Source organism: Salminus brasiliensis, chromosome 8 (assembly GCF_030463535.1).
Source record: "Salminus brasiliensis chromosome 8, fSalBra1.hap2, whole genome shotgun sequence".
Classification (NCBI taxonomy): Eukaryota; Metazoa; Chordata; class Actinopteri; order Characiformes; family Bryconidae; genus Salminus; species Salminus brasiliensis.
The window spans coordinates 13,052,996-13,074,966 of record NC_132885.1 but is presented as its reverse complement, the minus strand read 5'-3'; the positions used below and the strand labels follow the sequence as shown (position 1 = coordinate 13,074,966).

General features: G+C 43.7%; 1 protein-coding gene across 2 annotated transcripts in view; it reads right to left on the bottom strand.

The window, feature by feature from the left end:
• The window catches only part of nrp2b (neuropilin 2b), an 89,425-nt gene that overhangs the window by 19,418 nt on the left and 48,036 nt on the right, over positions 1-21,971 (bottom strand). For both annotated transcript variants that reach the window (XM_072685662.1, XM_072685663.1), the window contains exons 8-11: positions 16,488-16,632; positions 14,080-14,429; positions 12,797-12,941; positions 1,495-1,572 (exon numbers count right to left, since the gene is read on the bottom strand). In XM_072685662.1, coding sequence (XP_072541763.1) covers positions 1,495-1,572; positions 12,797-12,941; positions 14,080-14,429; positions 16,488-16,632 — 718 coding nt within the window. The remainder of the gene's footprint in view (positions 1-1,494; positions 1,573-12,796; positions 12,942-14,079; positions 14,430-16,487; positions 16,633-21,971) is intronic.

Genomic DNA, 21,971 nt, shown 5'->3' with positions numbered 1-21,971 from the left:
TTAAAAGAACCAGTATTGGGTCCATAAAGAACCATGTTTCATATGACACAGATGAAGAGGATGAGGAATGCAAATTCTGCTTGGCAACAGATGAGCCACAGGCTCTAACCATACAGGTATATAGGCCCTGCAAGGTAGGAGGTTTCTAATAAAGTAGCTATTGAGTGCATACATATGCTCACATATCTTAATGTATGTATACTGATGTGCAAAAGTGTATCTTCTGCCCTGCTGGGCTCCACTGTGCGGGTGGGGAGCGTGGGGGCTGAGTGACTATCTGCAGGTAGAGTTATAATGCGGCTCTTCAAAGCCTGCAGACAGAGAGAGCGAGGGAGGGAGGGAAAGAACGAGAGAGAGCTAGAGAGAGAGGATCCAAGCCAAGCAGAGCTGCAATGGCCTCATCTATATGGAGCCCCGCACCAGTCCTCCATCAGCAATCAATCCAAACAGAGGGGGCAAACACTGCCAGGCTGCTTAGCATAATGTTAGCACCCATGCTGCGTGCTGCTGCTCATCGAGACATAAGCCTCCACAAACAGAGGTGCAATCCATTATTATCATGGGTGCAGGAGAGATGGGCTATAGTTGTGCTGCAATCATCTAGAAGAATACTGTAAATAAAAGGAGCTGAGTGACTGTGCTACTATGCTCATACACATACACACATACACGGGAACCAACACAATCAAACACAAACAACAGCAACAGAGGTGATAAAAGGCTCATTATTCACTGTCAGGCTCAGACAGGTATTGATTAGTCTGATTGGCATTGCTGATAGCGTTTATTGATAGTTATGATGAGGGAAACTCACTGCATGCTCATTGCAAGCTCCCTCACTTCCACAGGCAAACTTAGCAAGGAAATGCTCTGGAGCTGCTAGTGGAGCTTCAGCTGTGTGCTGCGAGTGTTGCACCTATGACCAACTATACAGATAAACCTTGAGAATGTATTCATTTTATGTATAATACAGTAACATGTTTTTGTCCAAATGTTTGTGGACAGTCCTTCCAATGAATGCACTTAGCTACTCTAAGTTGTAGATATTGCTGACAGATATGCAAACGCACACACGCAGCTTGTCTACCTATATAGAAGTACTGCCAATTGAATAGGATTCTCTGAAGCAGATAAACATGAATCTACTGGCACCATGACTAACGTCAGGTGTGGGCAAGAGAAGTATAAAGCCCCCCAGTATTGAGCTGTGGAGCAGTGGAACTGTGTTCTGTGGAACGGTTGTGCTCTATCCAATTCTTATGGGGTGAGTTGGGGAGTTGAGATGAGTTGGGGACTTCTCACAGCAATGCCCCAAAATCTTGTAGAAAGCCTTCCATGGACAGTAGAGACAATTACTTCAACAAAAGCTCCTTTAATACCCTTGATTCTGGAAGAAATACAAGGTTTTTGTATGACAGTGAAGCCATAATTCATCTCCTGAAAAGCAAGCCTCCTGCTGGAATGTACTGATTGGTCAGTGTATCAGTCACTCACCTGCTGCTCTGTGTGCTGTGCTGGTCTCTTCTTGCTGGGGTAGAGTTGGGGTGGCTGTATCAGGAATAGTAGTGGATTCTGAAAAGGAGAGAAGAAACACATTTTGTAAAAACGCTCTGGAGAAAAAACGTACATTAAAAAAAACATAAAAACTCGGGACCACTAGTGAGTGAAACTGAGAGTGGTGACCAAAGAATAACCCTTTAAACTTTATACTGCCTGAAAATGAACATAGCGTCAGATATCAGCCAAAACACCTGGAGAGGTTTAATACTGGGTTACACAAAAGAAGCTTAACTTTTCACTCCCACAGCAACGAATCTCTCTTTTTCTCTCTCTTACACACACACACACACACACACACAGTACTCCTGCTGCCATTGATGAATGCTCCAGCCTCATTGACCTTGGATTGCAGCTGTATCCCCTATTCCTTCTGTCACTACCTACCAAACACACACACATACACACATGATCTAAGCGCAAACTATGCACAGTTCATGTGCTAAAGATAAAACTAGCCTGCTGATACACACAAACAAGGGGGGGAAAGTGCTCAAAAGCATGCTGATTCAAACACACACGCACACAGCTGGAAAACAATTCAAAGCACATGGCCCTCTGCAAGTGTTTAGTGAACGCTAATGTGGATTAAAACAGTTCTTACAGGGTTAGTGGGGGGAGTGAGAGAGATATAGAGAGAAAGAGATGCCCTGTGAGTGATGTAAGGGAACATAAGGTTCTGTTGTTTGAGTTTGAGTAGCGTGAGTAAACATTAGTTCGTCCTTCCAAAGGACTGGTGCCAGGCCCTCAAACTAGTTTACCACCATTATGACCAGACTCTAAAAACAAATCTTGTCTCCAATAGAACCAGGCCTTAAAACCAGCCTTACCCTCATTACCACCAGGATCTAAAAACAGCCCAACTGCAATTATGACCAGGCACTAAAATGTTACCTCCATTACCACCTGAGTATCCAACCTTCCCCTCATTACCAGCCCAGCATAAACTCATACACAAATACCACCAGACTAAAATCAGCAAACTTTATGTCCATTACCATCAGTTTTAAATCCAGCCTTATTTCCATTACCATCCATCTTTAAATCCAGTCTTACTCCCATTACCACCACTCTTTAAATCTAGCCTTACTTCCATTACCACCGGGCACTAAAGCCAGCCTTACTTCCATTACGCCCAGTCACTAAATCTAGCCTTACTATTATTACCACCAGGCGTTAAAACAGCAATACGTTCATTAATGCCAGCACTAAAACCATCCTTACCACAGTACCATAACACTCTAAAGTCATATTTCCTCTTATTCATACCAAGCCCTAAAACCAATACTCACGGCAAATTACCACCCCAGCCCCAATATCAGCCATAATCAGTTATACCACTTGAGGCTGCAGTATTGACTAGTTTGTAATACCAGAACTGAAACTGTAATGCTGACCAACAATGCAATCAACCAATGCTAACCTTGCTCACGCCCCCTACACATCCAATCTGATCCCACTGCAGCCTTTCATTATCTTCACTTTTCCTGAATCACACAGCTCATAAATAAATGTAAGGGTTCATTCCCTCAATACCTGTCCTTTTTCTCGCCCCAGCTCTCTCCCTGCGTAGAATAAAGTAGAGCAAGTGCCTAAACTAAAACATGACGAGCCACTGTGAGTGAACAAACTTCCCAGTGTCACGACCTGCCCCACTATTCTCATGCTGTTTGCACTGTGCTAATGCGTTATGCCACAGCATGTTAAATCAGTCTCACCATCTCTCCTGCTTCCTCCGCGGGCAATCTAGCAAGGGCAGATTTCAGAAAAACAAGGAGCTAAATGACTAATGATTGTCAGCTCTTAGCTTCATTAGTGTCATTACACTTTACAATTCGCTGCTTAATTGGCAAATACGTGCGCGGCACTACTAATCCTGCCGGCACTTCGGCGGAACATGAAAAAGAGAGGCCAGCTATGTAAATATATTATTAATGTCTAGAAGCAGGAGGGGACATGAAAGAGAAGCCCCAGCTGGTTGTGTTTCTGACATTAAACTCTATTAATTTGATGCCCTTTACAAATGCAATTAACCCCACAGCAAGGACTGCATCTTGGGGAAGTGAGCTCAAATGCGTGCAAACAGACACACACACACACACACACACACACACACACACACACACACACACAAATACACTCTTCCTACAATATCCTTTTGTAATTAGTAAGGGCAAGTGTGCCCCGTCGCATGTACCCCCCCTGTAGAATTGCCACACTCCTGTCCCCTCTTGGTATAAAGGTCGTCTGTTGTCAGAGTGTAAACACAATGCCCTTTCAGACACTTCGGGCCCGTCAGTGCTGACAAGAGGGCAGCAGAGCGAAGGCCGGCAACATGAGACCCATCACCTTTACCGAACTGCTGAAAGTACAGCCAGGAGCTTAGAGGGGGAGAAGAGTAACAGAGCGTCTAGCCACGTCCAGCAGCCTGCGGATCCCGGCCGCAGCTCGAGACAACTCAGCCAGCAGAATCTCCGATCGATGCAACATCCAACACCGCCGCTTTGCGTCAGTTTAACATTCATCATTGAGCTGAGGATGCATTAAAGCCTCAGACCATACTACCCAACTTAGAAAAGACACATCAGCAATTCCTGTGATGCTCAGGTCCCACTGATCACAGGAGACCGCTATGTTGATTTGTTCCTCTAGTCAGGTTCTTTAATGCAGCAGGCACAAAGAAGAGACAAGAGGGTCCACTGGACAATTACATTCTTATTCTGTGGTTCCTTCTAATTGATGCTGACAAGGACAGAAAAACACAGTCACTGTCTGAGAAATAGTGGTAGTATTTTGGGGATCTTTACAGAAGAAGGCAAAACCGTTCTTATCTTTTAATGTAAGATAATGAAAATAATCAATATTTTTTAAAATACTAGTTAAAGTAGTATTAAGTAGTATAATAAAGTATTTTTGAACCATTTTGACTGGTCCATTTAGTAGGAAATGTGTATCCAATATAAAAGACAGCTGGTGTATTTAAATGATTAAATTATGAAATATTATTATAAATAATATTATAAATATTATTAATATATAAATATTGAAAATAAATGGAAAATCCGGAAGACAATAATTTCAACGCCCTTTAGACTGTTTAATAATGTCATTATGAATGGACCAATAGAAACCTTACAAAAAAGTCCATGGTATAAGATCTAGTAGATTACTTAACATTAATGGCATTTGACTAACACCTTTATTCTTAGTCACTTGCAGTGAGAAAATGTATTACAGTAGAAGTAGAAGAATGTAGAGAGTCTGGCCGAAAGAAATCTTATTGGTGTATTGGTGTGCTTGCCAGCCAAGGAATCAAAGCCTAGTTTGCCACAGGGAAGTCTTTGTTACCCACTACTCTACACCAACCACATTTATTGTACATGCTTCTTCCTTCCCCTAAAAAGTTACCATTTCCAAGCCCTGTTCAAAAGAGTATCCCTGCCTTGCGCCAAATGATTCCAGGTAGGCTTTGGACACACCGTGGCGCTGACCAGGAAGAAGGAGATAAGAAGATGGATGGATGGATGTTAAGACTATGCAATGTACTAGTAATGCAGTGTCTGTAGCACTGCTCTCATTCTGCCCAGGATAACTGCAGCACTACTGCAGAGTAACGCCCACCCCTTCACCCCTTCAGTTTCCTTACATCGCAGAACACTCCAAAGTCCTGTCGATGCGGCCAATCGATCTGGATGCTATAGCTATCAAAGCATTGTGCTTGGCACTTTCCTGAGGCCTGACAACCCATTAAGGTCAGGATTCTTGACCTTAAGACTCCCTGATGCCGAAGGGAGGCTTATTTGACAGGCGTGGGCTGATTTTAGGGTCACTCTTGCCGGACCAAAAGCTTAGCTCTCGTTTAATCTCTATCTGAAAGCAAGGGAACGGTATTAGCCCTGTTCTACCTCAACCGGCCTCTCCGCCTCCATGGCTCCTGACTCAGCGTTTTCCACACAAGACAAGGCGGAAAAAAAAAAAAAATACTGTTCAATTATACAGAAAGCCTTAGAGTAAATCTGCACCTCTGGCAAGCAGGCAGACAGGCAGAAAGCGAGAGAGAAACAATGAGAGAGGCTCAGACACTGCAGGCCTGAACGGCATGCTCTGTTCCTGGGAAGGAATCCTCTCAGCTGCAGAATAAGAACTGGAGTCAGGTCAGCAGATGAGGGGATGGGTCTGATAATGAGAAACTGATGTGAAAAGCGGGAAAGCAATAACAGATTGAAGAGTGTATGAGAAAGTACAAAAGTTTATCTGCGCAGGAAAACCGCAGTAAAATTAAGTACAGCCTTTATGTCCTCTAATGTTTTGGAAAATTACTTCCATAAAAGCTCCCACCCTGATGATATTATATTACATACATTACACTACATTTATTATCAAACTGCGAGTAGTTGGATGAGCAAAGACGTGCAAACAACAGGGAGTTACAGGTACACTATTGCGACTGGTGAGTGTAGTGATTAACATCACTGCTTTTACCATGGAATACTAGAATAGGATACCCTGGCTGGGCAAGCCCACCACTCTATACTAGTAAGAGTCCTTGGGGCGAGACCCCTAACACTACATTTCCATTACTTGTGTAACTTTCAAATGTAAGTCACTCTAGATAAGAACGTCAACCAAACGTCATAAGAAAGAAAATGTATCACTGTCCAGATATTATGTTCTTTAATATTTCAAGAATAATTACGTCTACAGTAATATACTTTAGCTGTAAAATAGTTCTAAAATCAATCTAATGTAAGTTTTCTCCTTTTTTTTTTATTTGTTGTAGACTTTGCCAAATTTGTCAATTTTTCTCGCCAACTGCCAATTAAGCCACCTGTAACACCTTTGCTCCTGACACTAGGAGCATAAGGACTTAATACAGGTATCCTCAGCTACATGCAAAGTCAGCCACCACCTATTTTCGTAGCAGGCAGCTGACGCACTCAGAGAAAAGCGTTGGGTCTGTAGCTCTACCGCACCAGCTAACAGACACCAGTGTTGTCTTAAGAGACATGAGGAAAGAGAGAAATAGTGCAGCCAGTTCTTCCCACAGCCAGTTGTGCTCTCTCTGACTCTGGCTGCTGGTGGCATGGCTCAGGATTCGAAGCTGTAAGGCGTTTCCAGAACCATGTACAGAGTTCAACTCAGAAAGCTGTAGATAATAAATTAGCACTAAATTAATATCCAGACTCAACAGTGTGCCTTAAAAGTAATGATCAAATCTCACAGCAGAACTCTAGACAGTAAAGACCGTCAGTAGAAAAATACTGTATACAGTAAATATGCAGTATTCAGTAACACGGCTAATTTATCATTAAATAAATGTTTGTTCTCCAATAATACTGCATAGAACATAAAAAATATTATTTTTTCAAAGGGTATGGTATTGTGTACAGTGTGTTTGCCTGCAAGCACACAAACACTCTCTTCAAGACCTAATTACACACTAAAATAAAGAAATACGAGGCTTCTTCATCTTCAGGATTAAATAACAATACAATCACTTTCCGAAAGCAGCAAACCAATTAAAATGTTTGCCTCTAATTCATTTACATACAGATGATGATGAATAGATGATGAATGAGGTTTTATCATATTTTAGCATATTTTGTTCTTGTTGAAGTAGGACATTATCGCACTGTTGGTGCATTCTCCTAGTGGACCGTTCCACATTCAGACTGCCAGCAAGCCTGTTTGTTTGGTCTGCGATAAGGTATCCGACCCAAGAGCCATGAAACACAACAGATCATCTGCAGGTGATGAATATCTAATACACTGTTCACACACAGACTATTGGACATGAGAGAGAGAGAAAGAGCGAGAGAGATATTCGTTTCCTCAGAGACCCATGATCCAAACATCAGGCCAATATCTTCTTATACATTCTACAGCGTATGGCTGCTAACCGAATCACAACAGCGCCGCTATGAAAGTGAACATCCAGGGCTTTGGAAGAACATGATCTGGGTAATGGAGAACGACGGGGGAAAACAACAGAGAAAGAAACACTTTAAAGTTTTGAAGAGGAGTGAAGAAGCTGTTCCATTTATGCGGCTCCTGCCAATCCACACTCCTCAGAAGACAGGCGGTCTATACCGTCGGAATGCTGGAGGGAGGAGAAATGAGGAGCTGAACCTATACTGACTCTCAGAGGATATGAAGAGCGACATGTGAGTTTATCCGTGTGTGTGTGTGTTTGTGGGTGTTTTCGGGTGTGTGGATCGTGCATGTGTGTGTGTGTGTAAGCCTGGGCCGGAGGCTAGTGCCCAGCACTAAACAGAAACATGTGGAAGATAACTTCAAAGAGCCAACACACATTGGAGGAGGAGAGATGCTGTCCTTCAACCCTCCTACACCTCACCCTGAGAGACAGAGAGAGATACAGGGAAAGAGAGATAGAGAGTGATGGAAAGGAGGAGAAAGAAGAGGGGGGGTGGCAGAGAAAGGTGTAAAGAAAGAGAGAGAAGGGGAGAGAGAGAGAGCAGAAAGAGAAAGGGTGGGAGGGGGTATAAAGATAGGAGAAAGAGAAAGGTAGGGACAGACGGAGAGAGGGTGAAAGAGAGAAAGGGAGAGTAGGGGAGGGGAGAAAGGAAGGACAGAGAGAGAGAGAGAGAGAGAGAAACGGGGATTGGGAGAAAGATGGAGAGAAAGAGATCTTTGGCAGAGTGATTAGATCCAGCTAGGGGAAAGAGGAGAGAGTGTTTTTCCATCCCTTCTGTGTCCTGCCAACAAATCCGCGTCCTAAACCACACCCACTGCTCCCCTAACGGACAGCAGGAGACACCAGTTCACACATGTGAAAACCATCAGAGCTCTCCACATGTTGACCTTCTCTTTATCTCGCTCTCTCTCTCTCTCTCTCTCTCTCTCTCGTGGTACAGTCTGTTATCTATGTTCTGCCCACAAACTCGCTGTTTGGAAGTTGGACCAGTTTTAAAGAATGTTGGCAAAAATCCTGCCCAACATAATGGAGAACACATCTCAGTGTTTCTCAAAAATACCTGCATTCACAGCCTGTTATCCATCTCATTTTACAAAGCTCACACTGTTAGATCTTTTGTTTGGGTTGTGTACTCAAGTTAATGTTAACAGTGGTAAATTCATCATTTCCACTCTGAAAAACAACAAAAACACAGTGAAGTTCACTGGTATAGCATCTGTTAGCCAACTTCTCTTTAGTTGCCATTAAAAAATTGTAGTGGAAAGAGAAATAGGCTGCAATTTAAAGCAGCATTATGTGGGACTTGATATTTCTTGCTCTTGGGCTCCCCCTGCACTTGAGGTGGGTACTTTACTTTTCTACCACTGCTGTAAATACAAATATGAGCTCCCCCTCACGGACAGTCAAAACATGCATTTGATGACAAGATAAGAAATACAGAACTGGCAGCTGAAGTGTAAAAAGCTTTTACAGAAATATGACTATTTACGCAGCATTACTCTCTAGATGTTTTGTGCAGCTCCACCAAAGTTAAATAGTGCAGTAGCAGCGTTCCAGATTCTCTGGCAATGACCAAGATGTCATTCTCCTTATTACAGTCAGTGGAGTATCAGCATAATTCTAATCTGCTATTTTAAGCTAAGATTCCTACATAATGTTGCTTTAAGGGGTTAAACAGTGGGGCAGTGGAAGTAATTGAAGTGAGTTAGACAGGAGAGCTCAAGGAAGCGAGGACATGACCTACAGTGAGTTTGGTCTGTAGAGACCAGAGTGTGTTTAAGTAGCTCCTGCAGAGGTCACTGTTCTCTCTCGTTCTTAAGGCGCCTGTCAGAAGAAAACTTGTGGCATGGCGTGGAGGCCACTTATGAATAATGGAGAGGCCGGTCTGATTGAATTATCTAAAGTCATTCTGTGTGCCTTTCACGCTCTCACTCACGCCAGTGCTGTGAGGCCTTTTATTTATTCATCAATTCATTATTTCTGCCTCTCCTTATTTGTCATCATCCTTCCCTCTCTCCTTCCTCCCTCACTTCTTTTCCGCCCTGACAGAGGTCATTTGAGCAGGTGAGTGGCTCTGGCCACTGCACAGAATGTCACATAACCTGTGTGAGATAAGGTTTGAGAGTTCTTGAGAGAACTCTTCTACATGAGTGCAGACATGTACACTACGTGTCCAAATGTTTGTGGATGTCCCTCCTAATAAGTGCATTCAGCTACTTGCATTTCGTACAGGTGTGCAAATGCATATACACAGTTTGTCTAGTCCCTGTAGAGAAGTACTGCCAATAGAATAGGACTCTCTGGAGCAGATAAACATGAACCTATTGGCACCATGCCTAATGCCAGGTGTAGGGCAGAGGAGTACAAAGAACACCAGCATTGAGCTGCGAAGCAGTGGAACTCGGTTCTCTGGAATGATGGATGGTGCTCCAGCCAATGCTTTTGGGATGAGTTGGGGAGTTGGGAATCAAATCCTCCAATAATCCTCTAAAAAATAGTAGCAAGCCTTCACTGGACAGTTGGGACAGTTTTAACTCTTTAAGCAGTATTAACTCTCTTCTACAAACCCTTGATTTTAGCAGAAACAATGAATAAGTAAATGTCTCAATACTTTTGTCCACATCTGTGAGTGTTTGGCTGTATGAAGTATGTCCAGCCAGTCAGCATTTTGCAGTGAATGCATTAGCAAACATGGCTATGTGCATGTGTAGAGAGTACCTCCGAGGCGTGTGTATAGAGTAACCCCATCAGGTCAGTGTAAGGCTGTGAATGCAGCAGCAGATGTGTCTGAAGTAAATAGTGCTGTTCAGTGGAGTGGAGCTGATGTAGCCCTCTGAATATTTAACATCTCTCTCTCTCTCTCTCTCTCTCTCTCTCTCTTTCTCTCTCTCCCCATGTCTAACTCCCAGCCCGGCCCAGCTCAAGGGCGGAACAATAAGAGCAGTAGCCGCCACATGCTGTCCCACTCAGCGTCCATTTCTCTGTCCTTCTCATCTCTTCTCCTTCTTGGCTGCTGCCGGCAAGCTCAGCTTCCACAAAACAACGGCTCCGTCATGCTGGAGTGCACGCTAGAGTGGCGAATTTGCTGCGCTAAGAGGCATACTGATACTCAAACAAGCACTTACTCTGTGGCCTCTGCTAAGCTAAGCCTTTAAAGAGGTATTTCAATGGAAAATCAACTTTACACACTTTTCTCCTTACCTCAGATAGAGTCAGGCAGCCAAGACACGCTTTTACTGCCTACAGCTTGCTTCGTCAGTGCTGCACTGGAGCTACCTGGCTAATGTAGTTAACAAGCAATGGAAGCTTACAGTCAACAGTCAGCATTGTGCAAAATGCATGACTAAATATTTGCTAACTTGCCTTTAATTGCATTAGAGTGCTATTAGAGGTGTAGCGATCCACAACATTCAAAACTCCATACGATTACAGAGCATTTCAAAGGGTGCAGCTGTAATTGCTTTAATTTGTCCACTGTTTATTTCTATCTGTAGGTTAGAACTCCCCCTATCACACAAAGAAAGCCTTTGTATTTTCAGACCCATGACCATAGATGGCTGTGTTGTTAATGGAATTTGAACTTCTGACCTCCTGGCTCTTGACAAGCAGGCAGTTAGACAGTTGCGCCACTCTAGATCTGTGAACTCTAAAACGCAAAGGTAAATTTACTCAGAATTGTATGTTTGTATGTAGTGTAATTCCACAGCTCACAGTGGTCACAACGATCTAAAGGCCTGCTTATCCAGTGTGAGATGATTCCAATGCCAGGGGGATCTAGGGAGTTCTAACCTCCAGATGGAAATAAACAGTAAACATTGAGGGGAGGGACACCGCCTAAAATCTTACACAATTTACTCATTTACTAATGTTCTTGAAGATCAACAGAAACTGTATTTTTGACCAAGCTGAGATGCAGAACTACAAAACTTTAGTTACGTTAGTAAAATTCCTGACTAAATTTAGGGGAATTTAGGGGAATCTAAACACCACACTATCACTTTAAGGATGGGTCAGGCACATTTTCATGGGCTAACTATTCATACAGATACCACATGATGCATGTGTGTGTGTGTGTGAAAGAGAAAGAAACAATTGATCAGTAGTAGAGGTTGTGTTTTCATGCATGTATGTAGTGAGTGTTTGTATGTGTATGTGAAACAGAAATCAAGAAAAACAGGAACAGCCTTTGTGTGAGTGTGTCTGTGAGGGTGTTTCTTTGTGTGTGTGTGTGTGTGTGTGTGTGAGAGAGGTAAGGTTAGGGCTGGGTGTGTAGGAGCAGGCTCAACCCCCTGTGTCTCACACATCTGGTGCACAGACAGCTCTGCACGGCTTTATTACACACTCAATCAGTCACTCTGCTGCTTCTACAAACCCGACACACTCTTTCTCTTTCTCTCTCCGCAGACACTTCTTGGCTCACTCACTCTCTTACTATCTACTATACTGTAAAGAATACACATACACTTCTGTACCTACAGTGACCTACACTCACAACACACCACATATCCCGGACAAGCTTTCAGCTCTTTCCAAGGTGCTGAAACCTACACGGCAGCAGTGCTTCTGTTGACTTTTCCATTCATTCATAAAGCTCTAAGATCTAAGCTGATCTGCAGGTAAATATTCAAAGGCTTAGAGGTTAATAGGTGTAAGTCAAGAAATAAGCAATATTTTGCAAAAGGCATTCAATCAAATTGGTTTCCAGTCATATAATCCCATGCCAGTGTCCCCCTCCTCCCCTATAGCCTCACCATGAGGAGACTTAAAATTGTATCTCTCTCTCTTTCACTCTCTTTCACCCTCTCTTTGCGTTGATAAATCTCTGCTAAAGCTGGACACTGCCCCAGGCTTCCACCCCCGGCAGTGTAGCCTGCGTGCTCCTGGCAGCGATGCGGACACAGAGGCAGGACGACAGGCTGTCGATGGCAGCCCCGGGCTCCTGCTTTATGGAAGCTGGGCAGGCCCGCGGGGAGCAAGTACCTGTCCTAGCCACTGCTCATCACACTGCGACAGGTGCCACATTCAGCACGGCAGAGGAGGAAGAGGAGGGGAGATGAAGGACAACAGGGAGAGGCGAGGAGTGCACAGGCTCAGAGGCCTTCTACACAGTTATGTCGTTAAACTATGCCTTTAGAGCATGTGTGTGTATCTCCGATACTTGTAGTGAATGACCCCATTTCTAAATTCGGGCATCACTGAGGTTTCTCACTAATGGGGTCAGATTAGAACATTATGGATGAGCTCCAGAGGTGGAGGAACATGTGAATGTTTGATTGACAGGTGATATCAGGTGCATATTCCAACCTGGCAGGTCACAGCCCAGAATTTCCAGTCTCATTCCGATGCCAGCAGGCGACCACCTCTCTGGATACACTCGGATGAACTGGCTCACAACTTCATCGAATCGGCGGATCTCTGGAGTGTCATAGTGTGTGTTTCCCTCGAAAATCTGCAAAGGAGGCAAGACACATGGGATTTAGCACAGCTGAAAGAGAGAGAGAGAGAGAGAGAGAGATAAAAACAGAGAAGAGAATATGTGTGGGGATTTTCTCCAGGTTTAGGGGCCTCCAGTGGCCTAAGGAGGGAGCTCTGTTAGCGAAGTTTTAATTAACACAGCTGTAAATGATTTTGCTGGAATGTTATCAACGCCAGCAGTATAATTGAATTCTGCTCTCAGAACAGACAGGAACAATGTTAAAGGGAAGTGCTGAGTCGCTAAGAGGAATAAATACGAATTAAATGACTGTTACTTCTCACTATTGATTCAGAAATGGAGACTGTTCAGACTGTTCAGCTAGGTGCAGATAAATTTCACAGCATTTTAAATAACTAGTTCAATATTGGTTGTATTTTCAAATTAAGACATGCCTAATAGATTTAACACAGTGGCATGGCTCAGTCAAGCAGGTGACTAACCTTTAAAGGTCTAAAAGTATTGCTTAAAATTATTACTTAGCTGTGGTGATTGAATTGATTATATTTTTTACAGAATTAAATAGCACAGACATGCAAGTCATTATATTTAAAGCAGCATTATGTGAAAATTGGTATTTTTTGCTCCTGGGCTATGGAATGTAATTCACTTTTACACCACTGCTGAAAATACAAATCGTGCTCACCCTTGTGGATAGCTATAAACATGCATTTGCTGATACAGCTCAGAGATACAGAACCGATATCTTAGGTGAAAGGAGCGGTGAACAATCCTGGCAGAATAATATTACAGCATTTTACACAAATATGACGGTTACACAGCGTTGCACAGTTCTAGCTAGAGCGCCTCATTCAGTTCCACCAAAGTTACATAGTGCAGTAGCAGCACTTTGGGCCTAGAGGGGCAATTTTACAAGTCAGTGGAGCATCAACATGATTTTGAAGCTGTTGTTTTACAGTACAGTTGCTACATAATGTTGCTTTAAAGACTGTACTGACATGTGAGAACCCACATTTCCAAATAGGACAGTTTTATTTGACTTTATATGCATCCACTCAAATGTCTTGGCTGGTTGTAGACATACAGGGTATGAGTGAGTGAGAGTTATGCTAGAAGTGCTGAAGTTGCAAGTGGGACCAAGTGAATGCCTGACCTTGGGCAGGCCAGTCTTTGGATCAGTGAAGAAGCTCCAGTCTTTTCCGTTCATGCTGTGTGCTAGCCGGTACTTCCTGACAAAGGCACGGTTTTCGGCGCTGCTGCTGCCATCCACTCCGCGGGCGCCCTGGGTGATGATGCCCCTCACGGTCTTGGGGATACCCAGGTCCACCTGCAGCCACTCCTCGCCGGCCACGGGTTGCGTAGGGCTTGGGAACCATCCGGAACGGCTAGCCACCAGACGGGCTGCGCCTGTAGAGCCGTGGATGTCCCGCATGGAGGAGGCGGAAATCTGTGAGTCCGGCAGAAGACCTGAGAGCATGCCCTGCATCTCTGAACACGGGGCATCTGAAAAGAAGACGAGGGAGAAGAGATGAGTGATAGGCAGTAAGATAAGGATTGACAGTTTAAGGCTAGAGGATCAATGTTTTATGCGGTTATGTCATAGGAGGAGCCCGAGGTGTAAATAATAAATAAACAGAAGCAGTTACAAAAGCAGCTTTGAACATGCATGGGTGAGTGTGTGTACAGAAATGTGCAGGTCTCTGAGTGGGAGCTGGTGTGTGTGGGTGCTGTTTTTATTTTTTGTTATCAGTGATATCAGTGATTGTTATGCGTCCAGGTGTTATGAGGCTCATCCCAAAAGAGAGAAGACTTAAAAGCTAGATCTAAAAAAGATCAACACTGCGAACACTATGCCCACTCCTACTCCATCGCTGCTATTCTTTCTCAGGACACATTCAGAGGCTGTGGAAACAGACATTTCTACAAATAAATGATTGATTGTTGCCTGTGGCGTAAAAACAGTGCAGAATAAAATAAAAGCAAAACACAGAGAACCTATCCTACAGCATCCTGAGGCCCACCCACACTTGGAGGGGGGAAAAAAGCAATAAAACTTTGATAAAGGCTAATGCCAGGACTTTGAGTGACTGTTTCACGAGTCTGTTTATGGGCTTGGCACGGCCTGCTCAGTCCAAGGTGGGCATTAGTTCTCCATAAGCCAGAGAAGGGAGGGCAGTTACTCGTCCTACTTGAAAGCCGGCCGGTCTGGGCCGTCTGCCCGCAGGCGATGCCCCCTCAAGGACCAGAGCAGAGCTAATATGGCGGCAAGTGCCATGTTTATGTGTCATTTGTGTCAGTGCTGAAAAAGGCCCTGTGCCTAAAAGCGCATTTGTCCTGCTCACTGTCGACAAAAATAGGAGCGAATCGCTGCTTAACGCAATAATGATTTAGTGTGATGGAGATCCGCGATAGCATCAGTGCAAAAAAAAAAAAAAAACAGCCCACCTCTCATCTGCTGTAGAAGAAACAAACAGAATTAGGGTCCTCTAATCTCCCCCATCTCCATAAATAGCCAAACTCAATTACATGCCCTGAATAGAGCTGATAAATACAGTGTTAAGTTCAGGGTGACAGGGACAGCGCCTAGCTCCGTCATCTACTGTATACCAGACCCTGCTGTGCGCCTGACCACTGATGTTGGAAATAGGGGAAAGAGGTACATATATTGGATGAGTATGCATGTTCATAACAACTGGAAATATGGATCTTGGAACAGTTCTGTTTTATAGATGAGCTGCATAATAGAATTATAAATAACTTTCAGCAGTAAAATCTGCTGCACTTTCTTGCATAACACGTGCACAGGCAGACTGTGCTGCATACTGTACTGTATAGGGATGTGCCAATGCAATCAGACATATGGGTTTTGGAGCTGCATAAACTGTATTTTAATGGATCTGTATCCACCAAGTTGAAATTCGTGACGCAGTGAAGCAAAAATCTAAATAATTGGGTCCAATAAATTACATGACTAATTATGAAGAAGAGCTGTTTAAGGTCCCATGTCTGACTCTTTAGGTTTCTGTTGCCAAACCAGAGATATCACAAACCATACAGAGAAGCGTTCTTCTGAAGTGATGCCATGTCCCATAAAGAACTGGAGGCTGTCTATCAATTTAAAGGTTCAGACAGTTCTTTATAGAACCAAAAGTGGTTCTTCTAAGGCATCGCTCAAAGATGGTCACAATTAGAATGGCCTTGAGAAAGCCCACAAGTGATAAAACTTGGGTGTGATGATAGAAATCTCCTTATGTCATACAGTAATTTATCCCGCTGTTTTTTTTTTGTATACATTTACTGTAATTGTCTGACATTTAACAAATTATCCACTGGTGGCTGTGAGGCACGATTTCTTTCCATAAGTAGGTTAAATGTCTGCAATGTGGAACTTAAGTGTAAAATGCCCAGCAGGCATTTGAGATACATGCAATGCCATTATTTCAATTGCTCTCAAGATATCCACCTTTAATTAAAATATGACTATACTAAAACATCAAGTAGAACAAGTATTACAAATAACACAGTATTGTTTTGTGTGTATGTGTGTGTGTGTTTCCACACCTGTGATCTGGCAACCATAGAGCTCAAAGCGCAGTGCGATGCCATTCTTCCACGTCTGGGGCCTGATGCGGACGAAGCGGGCCAGGACAGGCTGAGGGATGCGGTTCAGCACCACCTCTGACGGGTCTGTGTTGGCATGGAAAACCTGGAGAGAGGAGGCAGAGTGAAGCAGATTAGAAAAGAAGGCAAGAGAATTAAAGTCCCACCAGTTTCTTCCAGCTTCAGCCAGAGTGGAGAACAAACACACACACACACACGCTCACACGCACATTATGACGCGATCAGTGGGTCTTTACTGTGGTCAAGCAAGATCATCTCTTTAATTACTGTATAAACAGACACTTAGACACACTCCCACACCCCTGCATAGACACAGGAGACTTTGGCTGAAACATAAACGCTGTTGATTCATCAGGCTCCAGAGGCTAGATGGATGAGTGTTTGGAGAAAGACAGAAGGGTGTGTGTGTGTGTGTGTGTGTGTTTGTGCATGTGTGTGTGTGTGTGTGCGTGTCAAAGTGTTTGTATGTGTACGGGTTTGAAGTTGAGAACTAAGTGTCACAAAGTCTACAGTAATGCACAGCCTCCTATAAACACAGGCCAGCCCACACACTTCAGTACTGCACTGAAACACTGAGGTCTAATTGTTTCTAGATGTGTGTCTCCAGCTGTTTAGTATGGGTTTAATGGTTTCCTGCTTGAATCTAAACCCAATCTGACCCACGGAACGGTTATCATTGATAAACAAAACAACAAAATAAAACCTGAATATCCAATTTAGCTTTATTAGCATCATGTAGGTAGAAGGTCAACATGTAGGTAGAGGATCAACAGACCGGTGACCTATACAGAAATTTCATGTATGGCAATATATGCTCATATGTATTCCAAAGGAATATATTATTCATACATATACATATACATATAATACATATACTTAAAAATATTATGCACTTTTATTGTATACACGTTATATTTAGGACATATGCTTTATGCGTGGATTATACACATATTTTTGATTGGTAGGAAAATACATATATGTATATATAGTATGCAGAAAACATGGATTATAGTACATAATTAAATAAATGAATGGACCAACAGAACTGGTCCAAAATGACTTAGAATCGAATTATTTTACATCTACTTTTCCTGAAAGTTAAGAAGGCGTCCTCCTCAAAGAAATGTCAGACACACAAGTGGTAAGCCTGTCCGCAGTGTATTGATTTTCTGAAATAATTGAAATTCATAGCTGTGTAACATCACCATGGCGATGTTACAACAAGCAAAAAGAGAGAACAGCAAAGGCCCTAAAACAGAACTTTGTGGGACTCCATAAGCAATGATAAGAAATGCCCTAATGATATTAAGTTAAAACTCTGCTTAATAAAGCGGCTTATCAATGAATTAAAGCTGTGGTCACGTTGAGATTAACAAAACTGACCAGTACCAGGAGCAGATTTTTACTTCTGTGTGTTTCAACAGTCTTTCCTAGAGAACTGATATCACTGAGATCCCGACAAACACAGGCAGCCTGTTCCCCAAACTCTGAATGTTTGAGGCAGTGGGTCCAGGGGTGTTAAGCAGAGACAAGATGACAAGTTCAGATAACATATCTCCATCTCTCTCTCTTTCTCTCTCACTCTCTCTCTCTCTCTCTCTCTCTCTCTCTCTCACACACACACTCTCTCTCTCTCACTCCTTCCAGTGTCAGCCTTTGTCAGGCTGCTCTCTGGAGAGAGCAAAGAGAGGAAGAAGAGAAGCCCTGGACCAGGCTATGTTCTGCTTCAGTGCACACACACAAAGCCCTGGACCCTCTGGACCCGACCCACCTCAGGATCCGGTGACACCAGGGCCAGCTGGCCTGGGACTGGACCGGGTCAGGCCTGGTCTGTGTTTGTGTAGGCAGTGAAGAAGGCAAGATAAAGCAACACAGCAAAAAAAAAAGAAAAAAAAAAAAAAGCAGGAGGTGGAGGAGGAGGAGGAGGAAAAACGAGAAGCTTGCTCTTCGACATTTGGGCGGAAACTCTCAACATATCATCAAACGAAACAAACACAACCAAAGACCTGGAGTCATTAATCACACTGTGGATGGGTGGAGAAAAGTCAGTTATGGCAGGGGGAGCAGGGAAGTGAGGGATGAGAAAAGAGTGCGAGAGAGAGAGGAAGAAAGGGGGGAGGACAGGAAATAAGAGAGATGTAAAAAGAGAGACAGAATAAGCAAAAATAAGTACAAAATAAGTGAAGCAAGTAAAAACCAAGAGCGAGAGAGAAAAAGATGGAAGTAGAGAATAGAGAAAAAGAAGAGAGAGAGAGAAAGTGGGAGGGAGTAAGAGCAAGAGGGAGTAAGAGCAAAGGAAGAAGAAAGAGAAAATCGTAGTGCGAGCAATAGAGTGAGAATGCGAGAGCAAGGGAGAGTGAGAGATGGATAAAAGACAAGATATGAGAGAGAGAAAGAGAGAGAGAGAAAACGAGAGGGAGGAATAAAGGTGCATGACGAGAGAAATGAGAGCGACAAAGAGAAATGAGAGAGACGAGAGAAATGAGAGCGAGAGTGACAAAGAGAGAGAAGGAGAGAGAGACTGCTGAGCACAGGATGATGCTCAAAACCTGCTGGAGTGTTGTTTCTGTACAGCAGACTACATGAAACACACACACACACACACACACACACACAGAGGAAGCAAACTCTTACAGACTGTGACAGTGAGCAGCTGTCAGAGGGAGGACACACACAGGAGTGTGTCAGAAATCTGCTGTTGTTTAATGACTTCATGAATGACTCTGTGTATGTGTATGTGTGTGTGTTTGTGTGTGTGACCTTTCCTCCTGTCTACATGTAAAGCTTCTCACCACAGCACAGCGTGAGAGTGTGTGTGTACGGTCCAAGGTCAATCCGTGCATAATATATCATTCTGAAGTGTGTGTGTGGGAGAGTACTGCTTCTCACGTTCCAGTGACATAATCTTACACCCACCCTGTTCGGTAAGAAAACACACACTTATCACACACTCGTCTCAGGGTGTGTGAAACACGGCGTGGCCTGGTGTGCACTTGGCTCCGAGCAGCAGCAGCAGCAGCAGCAGCAGCAGCTCAGCTAAGGGCACCTTTAGTGCCAGATCGCAGGTAAACACAGCCACCCCACCTATATAATACAATTACCGCTGCGCCCCACATAACACATACACACAGTGCACACTGTTCTTATGACCTCACACACACACCATATCAGTGTATCCTGTATATCCTAGACCTCTATCTAAACTATGTCTCACAAAACTCCTGATCGCGTCAGTATGCCACTGGTCTTCTTCACTTACTAGATTGGTATTGGTAAAGCCCAGGCCCCGACCCGCCCACTACTCCCTAACTACTCCCTAACTATATTTAATCCAAACCAGTGGGAAAGCCCTGGTGTAAACTGGGAAAACTTTCACCCATCTGCACGCTCTGGGATTTGAACACAAGAGCCTCCGGCCATTGTGGGCTAAGTTGAAAGCACAAAGCTCTGCAACTGAGCTTTAACCACTGAGCTGCCGAGAGGGAGAAAAATAGACTAAAAGGCTGGAAAAGGCGTAACAGGATTGGGAAGTTCAATTATTGGAAGGGCCCAAGGGGCGGAACTGGTCAAAATGAGACTGAAGAGCAGTGATTTCCCTCAGGTCCTGTTGACTCTACAGTATGTACAGTATGTCTGCATAGAGGAGGTCGAGACTAAAGCTCTTGGCTCTAGCATTAGCTGATATGCGTGGAAAGGCAGTGGGTCACATACAGAGAGAAAGCAGCCCTCATACAGCTGGGCATGTGCAGTATTAGTCATTCTAACCTTACAAATCCTCTAACTAATTTGCTGCCAAATGTTATTTTACACTATAAGACATACAACCACACACTGTTTCGGCCCTCAGACATACACATACACACACACTAATGCATACAAGCATTCACACACACGCGCACACACACACACACACCTGGTCTTGACTTCTTTGTACCAGCTTGGTTCCTGACTGGTGTTGTGCTGACAGACACACCACTGCTGGTAACGACACACTGCCACATGCTGAAACAGGAGAGCTGCTGTCAGCCGTGCTATGAAGCCGCCCATCGTCTACTGCTACAAGGCCACCCTCTCTCACTCTCTCTCGCCGTCTATTTCTCACTCTCTCTTTCTCACTGTCACACTCTTTCCCATGATCTCTCTTGCTCACTTTCTACTCCCTGCCTCTCCTCTTTCATTTGCCTCACTCGCTCTACCCCTCCCCATCCATCTTTCTCCTTCTTTCACAAAGAGCGGCGGTTTGGCGCTGGCTGTCACTCACGCACTTCCTGCGCATAAGCATCAGAGCTATAACAAATGGCTGCAGCACATCACTGTGACATTTGAAGGCTTCTGCTAAATTGCAAGCCTGCATTAGCATGCACAGCAAGTACAGACTTTCTATTAGGTAGTATTTCAAAGGGGGAGAAGAGTACCTCCAAAACTGAGGAGCGATGGATTAGAGTCTACACCTGGAAAATAGCTTAGAAAAGTTACCACACTCTGAAAACTGAAGGTTCCAAGAGTTCTTTGGATCCACTTTTGCTTGCCTAAAGAACCTTTCAGATTGGTGAGTGGTTAACCTCTTAAACCTATGAATTTTATGACATCCCAAAGATTATTATTCAACAGCTACACAGAAAATTGACTGAATCATCATTAAGGCCTTCCTATTCCCAGACTCCTGACCACTGAGGGCTGCGTTGTTAATATTTCATGTTACATTACATGTACATACGTACATATGATCTCCTGTCTCTTGACAAACATGTAGAAAGACACATTTTCCATGTGGTGTCATTTCACAGCTCTAGATTGGCACCATGGTCTAAACTGCCTGTTCATCAAATATAGCAGGCATAGTATTGGGACAACTGCAGAATTTCTACTAGATTTTGGAGGATTGCTGAGAGATTTGATCACCACCTCATCATACTTCATTCACCACTCATCTCAAAAATCTCCACAGCTCAGTGCTTTATACCCCTCTAGCCCACATCTGGCATTAGTCATGGTGCCAGTAGGTTCATGTTTATCTGCTGCAGAGTGTCCTATTCTATTGGCAATACTTCTCTACAGGGACTAGACAAGCTGTGTGTGTATATCAGCACATCTGTGTCAGCAATGGGTGCGACTTAAAGTAGCTGAATGCAGCATTAGAAGGGTTGTCCACAAACATTTGGACATATAGTGTATTACAACACATTTAAGTACTTTCAGCTACAGAACACTGTTATAGTGTTTAAACCTGACTGTACAGCACTTTTCTTTTCCGAGTTTAGTTTCAGCAGACTAAAGAGAGTGTGTGTACTGAGGACTGTGTGTGTGTGTGTGTGTGTGTGTGTGTGTGTGTGTTTGTGTGTGTGTAATCAAAAGCAGAGACGGAAACACAGGAGGGGCTGGGAGTCGAACTGCCAGCTACAACACACACATACACACACAAAC